General features: G+C 39.5%; 1 protein-coding gene across 2 annotated transcripts in view; it reads right to left on the reverse strand.

Annotated features, from left to right (window-relative positions):
- Positions 1–15,091, reverse strand: part of lrrcc1 (leucine rich repeat and coiled-coil centrosomal protein 1) — a 122,234-nt gene extending 107,143 nt beyond the window's left edge. The window contains exons 1-5 of one of the 2 annotated variants that reach the window (XM_063041355.1): positions 14,933–15,091; positions 6,387–6,484; positions 4,258–4,463; positions 2,784–2,849; positions 847–1,014 (exon numbers count right to left, since the gene is read on the reverse strand). In XM_063041355.1, the coding sequence (XP_062897425.1) occupies positions 847–1,014; positions 2,784–2,849; positions 4,258–4,463; positions 6,387–6,445 (499 nt within the window). In that variant the 5' untranslated portion in view covers positions 6,446–6,484; positions 14,933–15,091. Of the gene's footprint in view, positions 1–846; positions 1,015–2,783; positions 2,850–4,257; positions 4,464–6,386; positions 6,485–14,925 lie in introns of both variants that reach the window. The other variant, XM_063041362.1, reaches the window with a different exon arrangement.
- Between the last annotated feature and the right edge of the window lie 372 nt (positions 15,092–15,463).

A 15,463-nucleotide genomic window follows, 5' to 3' on the forward strand; every position in this document is an offset into this window, starting at 1 on the left:
TTTCACCTGAGCCCTTACACTCCTTTAAGTCAAAGGCCATTCATCAGCTTCAATTTTGAACATGTAGTTTGGAAACAATAATAATTATTAACTAATCAATACTGTTGATAATAAAAAGACAAGAACATTTTAATATTAAATCATTTGACATTATACTGGTATCCTAAAAATATTTTAAAGCACGTTTTAAACATTTAATGCAAATGCCTTTAAAATTTACTTCAAAAATCTTTAGAATACCATCCACATATCACAATATTTGCGGAATGAAGTTTGCCATAATACCAAGTTAGCTTTTTATAAATCTGATTGCATACACAGCAAATTCTTCATTAGATTAGTAAAGGGTTATTTTATACAAAAGAATAGTTTGCTATTAAAATCATACCATTAAAACACCTTTAAATGCCAACAGGCCATGTCCATATAATGTCAACAAGTTGTAACTGTCATCACGTAAAGCAGCCTTGTATTGTTCTAATTGCTTCATCTACTTGCTTACTCTTTCTATATAATCAAGTAGGTATGCCCTGAAATTTTGCTCAGAGGTCTTTGAGTCCTTGTCACATGGAGCTATGATTTGACATTTTGTTACACGTTACATAAAATTGAGAACAAAGGTCATACAGGACATGCATTATTTTAATGCAGTCTAACAGCAAGACAGCATGAAATCAAGAGTAAGCCTCAGGCGGAAAAGTTAGTTTAACTGATTAAGATATTTTCAGCAGTGAAGCTTCCTCTGTGTCAATCAAGATTATTAAAAATTAAAAGCAAAATAAATGTTTGATTCCATCTCCAAGAATGTATCTCTTGTATATTAGCAACACTATATGGATATAGTACCTGCTGTTTGACATACTGGGTTGTCTCTTCCATCTTTTTTTAGAGTCAGATCCGTTAAGAAGCACAGCCCCACCATACATTGCAACAAATGTTTTAAGTTGCTGATACAGTTACTATGAAGATCTACAAGACTTAATTTATGACCAATCCCATGAAGGTGTGAGAAACCTGTATCAAAGATAAAAAAGAAATAGTAAACAGAGAATCATGAAATGTTTCTATAAAGAAAATCCCTTTGGACCTTGTGTTTAAGTGTTTTCGTTCACATGTTATTTAACCCTTTTCCATTCTGATGATCGATTTCTATTTCAATTTCAACTTCATAAATCAAAGTATTGAGTACAGGAGTTGGGGTGTTATGTTGAAGTTGTACAAGACATTGGTGAGGCCTAATTTGAAGTATTGTGTGCAGTTCAGGTCACCCTACTTACAGGAAAGATGTCAATAAGATTGAAAGAGTGCAGAGAAAACTTACAAGGATGTTGCCAGGGCTTGAGGACCTGAGCTGTAGGTTAGGATTTTATTCCCTAGATTGTAGAAGAATGAAGGGAGATTTGATACAGGTATACAAAATTATAAGGAGTATAGATAGGGTAAATGCAAGCAGGCTTTTTCCACTGAGGATGGGTGAGACTAGAACTACAGGTCATGGGTTAAGGGTAAAAGGTGAAATACTTGAAGGAGAACTCCTTCACATAGAGGGTAGTGAGAGTGTGGAAGAGCTTCCAGCAAAAGTGGGGGTTGTGGGTATGATTTCAATATTTAAGAGAAATTTGGATGGGTATATGGATGGGAGAACTATGGAGGACTATGGTCCGGATGCAGGTTGATGGTACTAGGCATATTAATAGGTTGGCATGGACTAGATGGGCTGAAGGGTCTGTTTCTGCACTGTGGTGTTCTATATATTTCCTCATGTACTTATAACTGATTTATTATAATAGGATTTATGAACTATGCTGTCAAGACATGATGTAAAAGTATATAATTATTTTATAATCTATTTACATACTTGGATAGATTCCACTGGGAGTTTGTAATTCACCAACTATTAATGGCAATGAACAAAATGCAACAAAAAATAAAAGTTAGCACTACTTAATAGCTTCTTAGATGTCAGAGAGAATATTGTCAGGAGAAACAAATGGAGAGAACAAAGTAAATTAAGAAGTAATGCCTACATAATGATAAAAATAAGCTTGAATTACAAAAAGCTGTAGAAACAACTGAAAAATCAACTTGAAAAACTGAAAGAAATGTCAATACATTCTCTGCTACTCATTGCATACATAATGCTACTGCTGTTATCATACTATGATTTAAGAAGTGCCTTTGCAATTGATAATAATACATGGTCATCATCATTTGGTCTCATTTTGCAACTACTTGGATAAATAGGGTAATGTGCTAGGGACTTTATAACTTTAAAACTGTTAGGATGCAGAAATATAACTATACAAAACTGAAAATGAATCTTTCATAAAGGAAAGCAACAATAGCAGGTTCACTAAGGAAAGGGAAAACATACCAACTTTAAGCAACAAAGTATGAAATGGATTACATTTAAGAATAAGAGCTATACTATACAATTTTTCAAAATAAATTAAATCCCTGTATAAATTTGCTCAAGATTTTCTGTAAGCAGTGCACACAAAATTTTGGAGAAACTCCAAGTGTTTCAAGTAGTCGTCACAACTAACATTTTAAAATCCAAAAATTAAAAAGTAGTGAAGAGGAGAAACAAAATATTCATGGTTCATCCACAACACTTCTAACAAAGCATCGTTCAGATTAGAAAACAAGAGAATTAAGGACAAATGGGAAAACATGATAAACCACAATTCAATTGACCTTAAAATGAAACCCAAAGCTCAATGGCAATGTCTGTCAGTTAAGATTATAATTGAGTTTGACTTTGCAAGAGAATCCTTACTTACCACTTAAGTCTGTAATGCGATTGTATGACAAATTTAATCGAGTTAAATTGATAAGACCATTAAGTCCTAAACACAAAACATTTTTCCAATTAATTCAAAGTTTAATGCACTGTTCAGCACAAGTATTATTTTCAGAGAACATTAATTTGAAATGTATTTTATAAACTTAAATTCTTAGTTAAAAGTTCAAAATGTTCGAAGCTTAAAATAACTATCAGAATATACATGTCACCACATACAATCATGGGATTCTTTGTCGGCGGGCATACTTAGCAAAACTATAGAACAGTAACTGTAAACTGTAAACATCAGGAACTGTATAAACAAATTGTGCAAATGCAGATAATAAATAACAAGATAAAAGAATCCTTAAATGAGTGTAGTTATCCCCTTTTGTTCGAGCGCCTGATAGTTCAGGCGTAATAACTGCTCTTGAACCTGGTTGTGTGAGTCCTGAGGTACCTGTACCTTCTACCTGATGGCAACAGTGAGAAAAGAGTATAGAAACATATAGAAACATAGAAAGCCTACAGCACAATACAGGCCCTTTGGCCCACAAAGCTGTGGCGAACATGTCCTTACCTTAAAAATTACCTAAGGTTACCCATAGCCCTTTATTTTTCTAAGCTCCATGTACCTATCCAGGAGTCTCTTAAAAGACCCTATTGTATCTGCCTCCACCACTGTTGCCAGTAGCCCATTCCATGCACTCACTACTCTCTGTGTAGAAAACTTACCCCTGACATCTCCTCTGTACCTACTTCTAAGCATGTCCTGGTTAATGACGATCTTTGATGATGGATGCTTCTTTTCTACAGCAACTTTTCATGTAGATATGCTCAGTGGTTGGGAGTGTTCTACCCATGATGTACTGGCCAAATCCAATACCCTTTGTAGGATTTTTCACTCAAAGGTATTGGGGTTCCCATACCAGGCTGTAATGCGGCCAGTCGGCACACTTTCCATTACGCATCTATATAACTTTGCCAAGGTTTGTGATGACGTGCTGAATCTATGCAGACTCCTGAGGAAGTAGAGGCGCTGTTGTGCTTTCTTCACGATTGTATTTATATGACGGGTCCAGGACAAGTCCTCTTGAGATAGTGACACCCAAGAATTTAAAGTTATTGACCCTCCCCACCTCTGATGATTACTGGCTTGTGGGCCTCTGGTTTCCCTCTCCTGAAGTCTACTATCAGTTCCCTGGTCTTACTGACATTGAGTGAGAGGTTGTTTGTTATTACACCACCATTTCTTAAAAAGTAATCCCTTCTCTGGCATTATCTTGAACCCTTTTCTCCCCCAACCACCCCACATCAAAAAAACTCAATTCTGTAAAGAGGTGCTCAAAAAACACATTCAATTTTTTTGGGGCACCCAAAAATTTCATAAAATAAGCAAATCAAATTAGCACATCTCAGCAATATATTAACTGTTAAAAAAAAAAGTATTTCAGTGTAGCACATTTACAAACCTTCTACTTTGGTTATTAAGTTACAGGATAGATTTAGTGTACGTAAGGCTACAAGAGTCTCCAATCCTTCAATACGAATAATCTGATTGGAGGAAAGATCAAGATGCTGCAACTGCCATAGATGTCCAAGGCCCTCAATTCTGGAGATCTGATTGCAGTGAACATTCAACGTTCGAATCTTTGGACTTAAAGGGACAGCCAGCAAGCTATTGAAAAATGAAAAGTAATTTCATTAAAAATATTTCCTTCATATAGCAAATGCTACAAACAGACAAACCTGTCAGCATGTGACCAAAAACATCTTTTAAATCACATCTTTTTTCTACAAATTTCATACCATTTTATAGCTGCATTTATTGGCACATAATAAAGCCAGATTAAAATATAATTACTGACTATGACAAAGGTATACTGTACTTCCTCGTTCTTTTTCACATATCCCAAACTGATGACAGTTTATTACTCTTCTCCTCCGACAATGCCTTGTTGCTGTCACTTCACTGGAGGTCACTCACATCATTGTGCTCTTATCCAACTGCTGCAAGAGAATGCTTCCACTAGTCTCATGATTAATTTGTCAGTGAACAACACAATAATTAAACACAATGTATTTGTTTCTGGCCCATGGACTCAATCTGACAGACCAGGAAGAACCTCAGAGATTCAGAGTTCATCTGGGAATTCAGAACACTGAAGCTGGATTTCAATTAGGTTGCAGAATAGCATCTTTCAAAGAAGACCAAACTGTGAAATGAGAGGTGTCAATTGAGCAGATACTAGAAGACATGGCTCTAGTCAGACATACAGCACAGAACAGACTCTTTGAGCCACACCACCAGCATGAGTTAATCACGGGACAATTTACAATCACCAATTGATCTACTAACAGCTAGGTCTTTGGACTGTGGGAGGAAACTGGAACACCTGGAGGAAACACACATTCCACAAGGGGGACATACAGACTCTTCACAGAGGACACTGGGATGGAACTTTGACGCCCCAGGCTGCAATGTGTCATGCTAACCACTAAGCTACCATGCTGCCCCAAGCTAGCTTGCAACATTCATAGCAAACATGAAAAATACTGATCAGTGTCCAAGCCTTTGGCAGAGTCTTGTATGACAATATAGTCAATGTAATATGTTTAGATTTAGACAATAGTGGTTGAAGGATGAGTCTATGAAGAAAACAGACGACATATAAATCTGCAGTGGGGTATATAATCTTACTCAGAAGACAAATGTTACCAAGGACATCTTTAAACTCACAGATTTCAGCAAGCCTGTATGGGAGCTCTTTGAGAGGGAGGTCAAAAGATTGATGATCTTGAAGGAAAAAAATAATAATTTTGAGAAAATTATGCCAAAATGATAAACAGAAAGCACAAAAGAAAAAAAATTGAAGCTGGCATTCACATATTGCAAAACAAAATGTTTTGCAAGATACTTAACCTAATTTCAAGTCTAAAAGTGTTAATGACCACAATATCAGCTTGGGTAGGAGATACTGGCAGATGGGAAAATCTTATTAAAGGTTGCACGAAGATTACAGCTGATAGACAAAATTCTAGTCAGACTTTTTAGACTATCAAAATAATGGTAGGATGCACAGCTTGTTTTAGCAAGAGAAACTGGAAGGTAAACTCTCATCTAATAGAGAAAGCAGTTCTAAAGACAGGAACACTTCCACAACCCTTTATGAAGAAAGACCAAGACCACCAACGTGCTCTGAAACTATGTATTCATTGCATTAGTTTGATTTTCTGAAGCCACCCGAATAATTTATGTTTTATTTAGACTTTCTTCTTAAACTTGTAATCAACCAAACGTGCATTTTGTAAAGCACATTACCTCAAAATCTGCATTGTGAACAATAACGTTTGTGTGGCTTAAAACATCAAGTCAGAGAAAGCTAGTTTTCCCTTAAACAAATTGATTCAAATACATATTTGGTAGTTAGAGTACATATCTTAGCTTACACAAATACTTATCTTACACATGGTCTAAAATTAAGTTCCACTGACCAGCAGCAAAATTACTTTAAAATACAAGAAACTCAAATGAATTCACAGACTTGATTACCTTATATCCAAGAATCTCTACATTCCATTTAAGAGTTTAATAATGTACCTGGTGATGGCCCTATCAATTAGACACAGTTCGTGGGATGCTTGATCACCTTGTGCCATTTGCTTTCATTATTTGGCTGACACTCAGTAATTTGAGACCTAATCAGGAAAAGAGATAAAGTTCAGTTTAGCCGAATTGAAAAGTTTCATTTCATGGTAGTACTAGATGCCTCGAGTTTGATCCCCATGTTTGTTTTGCCTCATTAGGAGCATAGACCCATAGAGGTTATAGGTTTTGGTAACTGATATATAATCAGGAGTTCAAGTTTATTGTCATTCAACTATACACATGTATACAGCTAAACCAAACAATGTTCCTTTGGGATCAAGGTGCAAAATACAGTAAATATATCACATACAGGACACACAATAATACTACACAATATTAATAGATAAAAATTCTATAGATGTACAAGTTCACATAAAATGCACGCAAGACAGTTAAATACACAATAGTATAATGCTACTGACACTGTCATAAATCATGTACATTGGGTGGGAGCAGGGTGCTCAGACAACTTCTCAGCCTAGGGAAAGCTGTTAACCAGCCTAACAGTCCTTGTTCTTACACTGTGGTACCTTCTGCTTGATGGTAGGAGGTTGAAGCGATTGTGGGACAAATGGGAGGGGCCCTTGATAATGCTGAGGGTTCTGAGAAACGCAGTACTTCTGGTATATGTCCTGGAAGGCGGAGGGACTGGGTGGGAGAAGAGAGACCCCGATGATTCTTTCAGTAGTGCTCCCAATCCACTGCAGGGTCTTACAGTTAGATACTGTACCTTGCAGTTCCCCTATCAGCGACAATACAGCTGGTCAGGACACTCAGTAGTGCTCCCATAGAATGTGGCTTCTAACACTGGAGTTAAACTCCATAAGGTCTCATGATAAAAATGTGAACAGACAAAGGTTCCAGCTGATGAAAGACAGGGCATACAACAATGCAAATGTTAGTCGTAAGACAGGGGATTGGGGAGCTTTTAAAAACCTAGAGAGCAACTACAAGAATCATTAGCATAAAATATGAAATATGAAAGCAAGCCAGCAAATAATATCAAAGTGAATAGTAAAAGCTTTTTCAAGTATGTAAAAAAAAGAGACGAGAGTGGATATAAGACTGCTAGAAAATGAAGCTGCAGAAATAGTAACAGGGAACAAGGAGATGGCAGATGAACTAAATGAGTATTTGCATCAGTCTTCACTGTGGAAGACATTAGCAGTGTGCCAGATGTCGAAGGGTGTGAGGAAGAGAAGTGAATGCAATTACTATCACAAGAGAGAAGGTGCTCAAAAAGCAGAAAGACCTGAGGGTAGATAAGTCACCCAGACCAGATGAACTGCTCCTTAGCGTTCTGAAAGAAATAATGGTAGAGATTGTGGAGGCATTAGAAATGATCTTTCAAAAATCACTGGGCTCTGACATGCTGCCAGAGGTCTAGAGAATTGCAAATGTCACTCTTTAGGAAAGGAGAAAGACAGCAGAAGGGAAACTGCAGACCAGTTAGCCTAACCTCAGTGTTTGGGAAGATGCTGGAGTCAATTGTTAAGGATGAGGTTATGGAGTACTTGGTGACACAGGACAAGATAGGACAACGTCAGAATGGTTTCTTTAAGGGAAAATATTGCCTGACAAACCAACTGGAAGTCTTTGAGGAGATTAGACATCTAATAGATAAAAGGGGTGCAGCAGATGTTGTACATTTGGACTTCCAGAAGGCCTTTGACAAGGTGCCACACATGAGGCTGCTTACCAAGTTAGGAGCCCATGGTATTAAAGGAAAATTACTGGCATGGTTAGAGCATTGGCTGATTGGTAGGAGGCAGCGAGTGGGAATAAAAGGATTCTTTTCTGGTTGGCTGCCAGTGACTAGTGGTGTTCTGCAGGAGTCGGTGTTAGGACCACTTCTTTATATGCTGTATATATCAATGATTTAGATGATGGAATAGATGGCTTTGTTCTTTGTTCTTTACAGATGATATAAAGATTGGTGGAAGGGTGGGTAGTGTTGAAGACTCAGATAGAATACAGAAGAACTTAGATTAGGAGAACAGGCAAGAAAGTAGCAAATTAAATATAACGTTGGAAAATGCATGGTCATACACTTTGGTAGTAGAAATAAATGTGCAGACTATTTTCTAAATGGGGAGAAAATCCAAAAATTTCAGATGCAAAGGGACTTGGGAGTCCTTGTGCAGAACACCCTAAAGGTTAACTTGCAGGTAGATTCCATAGTGAGGAAGGCAAATGCAATGTTAGCATTCATTTCAAGAGATCAAGAATGCAAGAGCAGGGATGAGATGCTGAAGCTTTATAAGGCAGTGGTGAGGCCTCACCTTGAGTATTGTGAACATTTCTGGGCACCTCATCTAAGAAAAGATGTGTTGGCATTGGAGAGGGTTCAGAGGAGGTTCAACAAGGATGATTCTAGGAATGAAAGGGTATCATACGAGGAACATTTGATAGCTCTGGGTCGCTACTCACTGAAATTTTGGATGGTGCGGGATCTCATTAGAACCCCTCAAATGTTGAAAGGTCTGGACAGAGTAGATGTGTAAAAGATGTTTTCCATGGTGGGGAAGTCTAGGACAAGAGGGCACAGGCTCAGGATAAAGAGGCATCCAATTAAAACAGATGAGAAATTTCTTGGACCAGAGTGGCGAATTTGTGGAATTTATTACCACAGGCAGCTGTGGAGGCCAGGTCATTGCATGTATTGTTAGGTTCTTGATTGTACACGGATTCAAAGGTTATGGGGAGAAGGCGGGGAGTGAGGCTGAGGTGGTGAAAGAAAAGATCAGCCATGATTTAATGGCAGAGCAGACTCGATAGGCCAAATGACCTAATTCTACTCCTGTGTCTTAAGGTCTTAAGATTATAACCAACCCTCTCTGCCTCCACACCAAGATGGACTTTGGTGCTGCTCATTGATCTTCCAGCCAAATATATCAAGCAGTACCACTGATCAAAGTAGCTAAGATCAGTCTTAGTGAGGGTGATGTAAGAATTGAGAAAAGTCACCTCCTTGTTCTTGCATTCTATACTTCAGTCAATGACAACAGAAATCATGCATGACTGAATCACCTCACTTTCCTATCTTCAGGGAATTTGTGATTAAGAGCAGGCTTAAGAGGGAAATTCAAAGTACATTTATTGTTAAAGATTGCAGAATACAACCGAGATTCATCTTCCTCACAGACAGCCATGGAACCCATTCAAAGAAATACATCAAATCCCATGTGTAAAAAAAAAAATCGAGCAAAAAGCACAATACTGTATAAAACACAATCGAAAGAGTCCAGGCATATTCAGTTCAGCTCAGTGTTCATTTTCTGCAGGCCAGCCCAATTTCAAGCCGCAAAAAATAGCAAAAACAAATCAGTGTCCAGAAGTTAGAAATACATTATAACGTGAAATACAGAATCCAATCAACAAACCGCATCGATTAAATCTTGCCAAGAACTCCAGCACCATCTTCCAAAAGCATCAGGAGAAAGAGAGAGAGTATGAGATGGGTTTGTTAAACAGGGTTAAAGATAACCCCAAGAGATTCTTCAGTCATAGCAACAGTAAAAGCCTGACTATGCCCTCTTAAAGACCATCAGGGCTGCCTATGCATGGAGCCACAGGAGATGGGTGAAACTTGTATTGTCTATTTCTCCTTGTTTACGAAGTATATCATGGATTTCAAAGAAATGAGAATAATAGTGAGGCTTTGGATCATATGCATACAAAGAAAGAGGTATTTGCAGCCTTGGAGCATATTAGACAAATGCCCAGGGCTGGACCAAGAGCTCCTCTGGGCCCAGGAAGAAATCACAGAGGCCCTTGTGAAAATATTTGTTTTACTATTAGACGCTGAAGTTCAAGAACACTGAATGTTGTTCCATTAGCCATGAAGTGTGATGGAAATATAGGCCAGTGGATCAGATTTAAATTGTAGGGAAGTTAGCAGGTTACTGGTATTCTCAGGGACAAGATTTTCCATTATCTGGATACGGAAGGCCTGATCAGGAATAGTCAGTATTGTTCTATGAGAGGTCACATATGATGAATTTTCAGTTTTTTTGAAGAGATAACCAAGGGGTAGATGAAGGTATGGCAGTGAATGTGGTCAAAATGGATTGAAGAATGGCCTCTGACAAGGTCCTGCATGGCTGACTGATCTGGAAGATTAGGTCGTGTGGGACCCAGGGGTAGCTAGTGAGCTGGATTCATTACTAGCTTGATGATAGGAAGCAAAAGATGATGGTTGAAGGTTGATTCTCCAACTAGAGACCTGGGACTCGTGGAATGCCCTAGGGGTTAGTATAGGGCTCTCGGTTATTTATTATTTCTGTAAATGATTTGGATACCAGTATACATGACAGGATTAGCAAGTTAGCTGATGATAATAAATTATTAATTGTGAAGCAGGTTACAATAGAGATCTTGATTAGTTCAGGAGATGGGCTAACGAATGATAAATAAATTCCAACCTAGATAAATTATGTGTTTCATTTATTCAAACCAGGGTAAGACCTAAATAGTGAATGGTAGGGCAATAACGAGTGCAGCAGAACCGAGGGAGCTCGGAGTACAAGTGCACTGTTCAGCAGCGCAACTGGACAAGGTGGTGAGGAAGCATTTAGCACGTTGGCCTTCATCAGTTAGGGCAGTGGGTTTAGTAGGGACATCACATTGTAGATATAAATGTTGTTGGTGAGACTGCTCATGGAGTGTTGAGTACAATTTCCATCACCCTGTTAGAGCCAAGACATTGTCACTGTCCAGCTGCATAGTTGTAGAAGAGATTTACAAGATCGCTGCCTGGACTAGAGGGTCTGAATTAGAGACCTTGACCATACTAGTTCTTTATTCCTTGGAGTGCAGGAGAACGGGACACAATATCATAGATGTCAATAAAATCATGAGGGGTATGGATAAGGTAGACAGTCATAGTCTATCAGACACACAAGAGCTTTGAGTGACTGCTAATAGATCACATAAAATCCCCCTTTCCAGTTTGCCTACCGCTCAAACTGGTCCATTGACGATGCCATAGCTCGGCCCAGCACTCCATCCCGTCCATCCTGGAAAACGATGCATCGTACACCAGAATGTTGTTCAACTTTAGCTTGATGTTTACCATGATCAGCCCTCAGAGGCTGGTGGGTAAAATGTTCCTGCTGGGAGTTGACACCCCCCTCTGTAACTGGATCGTGGACTTCTTGACGGAAAGACCCTAGCCGGTCCAAGCTGGCAGCAACATCTGAAGCTTCATCACGCCGAGCAATGGTGGCCCCAGAGCTGTATGCTCAGCCTGCCGTTGTTCACTTTGCTGACTCATGAGTGCACTGCCACATCCAACTCAAACTACACCACCAAGTTCACTGACGATACAACAGTGGCTGGCCTCATCAGCAACAATGATGAATTAGCATACAGACAGGCGGTAGAGAGGTTTGTCAAATGGTATGAGAACAACAACCTGAGTCTCAACATGGACAAGACAAAAGAGATTTCAGGACTTCAGGGCAGTGCAGGTTGACAACTCAGCATTGCACATTAATGAATCTGCTGTACAGAGAGTGAATAGCACAAGGTTCCTTGGTGTGCACATAATGGAGGACCTAACCTCGAGCCACACCACCTCATTGGTCAAGAAGGCACAGCAGTGTCTGCACTTTCTGTGGATATTGAGGCATGCAAGGCTCCCCACTCTCAATCTAACAACTTTCTACAAGAGCACCATCCGGTTGCCTGTCTGGCTGCATCATTGTGTGGTATGGAAGCTGCAAGATATCGGACCGCAAGACCTTACAGAGGACAGCAAAAATCAGAAAAAGGATCACTGGAGTCTCCTTCCCCCCAGTTTTATGACATTTATCGGGAGTGTTGTATACGAAGGGCCCAAAGCATTGTTGAGGATCCCTACCACCCATCCCACAATCTCTTTGACCCACTATGGTCAGGAAGGAGGCACAGGACCATCAGGACTAACTGCCAGACTGGGTAACAGCTTCTTCCTTCAGGCTGTGAGACTATTGAATACCTTGCCAGCTTTGAGGTTTCGTCACTAGGACAATGAGCTGTTTACCTGTGCTGTATACTACTTGCATTTTGAATTATATTTTAGTAACTTATTTGCAGCAGTATTTCATTTTATGAGCCGTGTGTGATATATTGCATCTATTGTGGGCGCATCATGATCCAGAGGAATGTCATTTCATTTAGCTGTGTGTACGTACAGTCAAATGACAATGAACTTCAATGTACTCTTTTCCCCATGGTTGTGGAGCCCAATCCACAGGACAAATACAAGTGGGGAGAGATTTAAAAGACAATTGTAAGTAATTTGTTTACACAGGGGGTAGGGAATACCTGAAGTATTTGGATAAAACACTTACAATCACAGGAGAAAGTACAAATTCCACACAGACACCACTGGAGGTCAGGGTTGAATCCAGATCACCGTGTCTATGAGGTAGGAGCTCTATTAGTTGCATTAACAGGCCATAAAAGTCTGTCATTGATAAATACTATCCAGATCAAAGTACCTAGAACTTAGTCCTGTAACATTCCACAGAAAATAGCTTCACAAGTCATTAAAATGTTGACCCTTTTCTCCATTAGACACAGAACCAGAATTAGGCCATTCAGCCCACTGAGTCTTCTTTACCATTCAATGATGGCTGTCAGGAAATTATTCTCCAGTCCAAAAAAAATTATGATTCCAGCTAACCCTTTCCCCTCTGATTTTAATGGGGTTTACTCTCAATCTGCCATGTGTGACCTCCTTGAAGTGATTACCAAAGGCCAAGTAAACTATATTAATTTCCACTCTCAGCAGCCCTCTCCTTGTCAGCTTCAAACAGTTAAGTAGACTTGACTTCCCTGACGAGAGAAATAGTAAATTTGCAGTTCTGCAGTCCACCTGCATCCAGCCAGAAGAGGGTGCCATCGTGCATGATGACAGCACAGAATGCAGGATGCAGAAAGGACAAAAACTGAAGTCTCTGCAATCAGCACATCAAATTCTACACTCTCACACGTAACACTTATTCCACACAAAAATCAAGAAAGGAATAGGCACACTGGAAATAAGAGCTATAGGATCCTTATTCAAGCTGACAGTGTAGACTCAACACAAATATCTACAGAACAAGGTGGAACATCGTCCAGGTATTCCTTCTACAGGAACAGGGCATGCCCAATCTAGTCAATTACTGCTAATCTCCACCGACCTTGCAATATTGCCGCCATGTCTCTGACCACCATTTCCTCTGCACTTCTTGAACACGCTGCTTTCCCTTCAAATTCACACTCACTTTCCCAGTTCTAGTCATTTACCCTGGCAGCACTGCTCAAAGGCTCTGAAAGTCACAAATTGCACCTCAGCAAATAACAACAAAGAGTCAGTTTCACACTTGCGTGCATAGGATTGAAAGAGGCTACAAAAGGTTGTAGAATCAGCCAACTCCATCATGGGTATATTAGCCTCCCCTACAGAGAGGGCATCATCAAAAGGTGAGGCCTCAAAAAGGTGGCATCCATCATTAAGGACCACCATCAACCAGGACATGGCCTCTTATTGCTACCATCAAGAAGGTGGTACAGGAGTCTGAAGACACATACTTAATGCTTTAGAAACAGCTTCTTCCTCTCTATCAGATTTCTGAATGGATATTGAACCCCTGCACACTACCTCATTTTTCTCTTTTCCACTATTATTTTATTGTAACTTATAGTAATTTTTATAGTCATAGTCATACTTTATTGATCCCAGGGGGAAATTGGTTTATGTCTTATGCTGTACTGCTGATTCAAAGCAACAAATTTCAACGTCATTGATAACAGATTCTGATAGCATCAGTCCATCCACTTTAGACTTTCAATCCGTTTGGCAAAAACAAGATCAAGAAACTATTCCCCAAAACTATTACCACTTATTCCAGCCACAAGTGGAAACCTTTATTCACGAACTTATTCCAGCCACAAGTGGAAACCTTTATTCACGAACTTAGTTTTCCTAGCATTCACACTCACTTTTAACTTCAACTTCGGTGTCCTAGCCAATCCAAGTAAACTTTAGAATACATAATTACATTCTAGTATCACTTTATATTACAAACTGACACGAATTTATCCGTTGTTGAAATGCTACTAAATGCTGCCTTTGTTGCTTACAATTTACATTTCCTCAAACTACTTTGCAGACAATTAATTCTTAAAGCGCCAACTAAATTCTTACACAGAAAACATTAGCACCAGAGAAGGTCCTGCTAATCAAGCTATGAATTTGCAGAACACATACAATATTGCATTTTTGCTACTCTACAATTTACAGAATTTTGAAACCAGGTCAAGCACGATCCATTAGAGCTGCAGACGGTGGTATCTCTCCAAACAGGGTAGTTAACGAATGGATATGTTTACTTAACGTGGACTCCTCCAAGTTCCTTCTGTTGATGCCATTAAACAGTGAAAAGGTGCCTTACTCCCGGATAATTCCAGACAGCTAATCCCAGTTTTAACACAACTATGACAAAGAACGTGAAATAACCATTGACCATTTGGAGTTGTTGATTTGAGTGGAGATTAAATGACCGAACGCCCGATATGTTGGTACTTCCGATTTCACTCGGGTCCTGGTCCCGCCGCCCCACTTCCGCAGCATCTCCATCGCAACCGCAACGCGCAGCCAAACTCCGCCATCACATAAAGACCGACCGAAGGCCCAGCCCCTCCTACCTTCCCGCTCCAAGCGTTCAAACTCGGCGCCTCAATCCCCTTCCCGTCCGCCTGCTCCAACCATCCTCCGAACCCCGCAACCGGTAAATAAGTTCCCCCCAAACCACGTCCTGGTTGCTTGTTGTTTGTGGTAAGAAATTACAGGCGATTGAGGTCTGGAGAAGGTACTTAATATTAACATATTTCAAATATCGATTCCTTCTAAACTAGCTTTGCTTGAGCATAGACCTTCAGCCCACAATAGTCATTGTCATAGTAATACTTTATTGATCCCGGGGGAAATTGGTTAATGCGGTGCCATCCTATGTAAAAGTACTCTTTGATAAATCTGACACTTCCTCCCACACAGC

The sequence above is a fragment of the Mobula hypostoma genome, chromosome 1 (assembly GCF_963921235.1).
Source record: "Mobula hypostoma chromosome 1, sMobHyp1.1, whole genome shotgun sequence".
NCBI lineage: Eukaryota > Metazoa > Chordata > Chondrichthyes > Myliobatiformes > Myliobatidae > Mobula > Mobula hypostoma.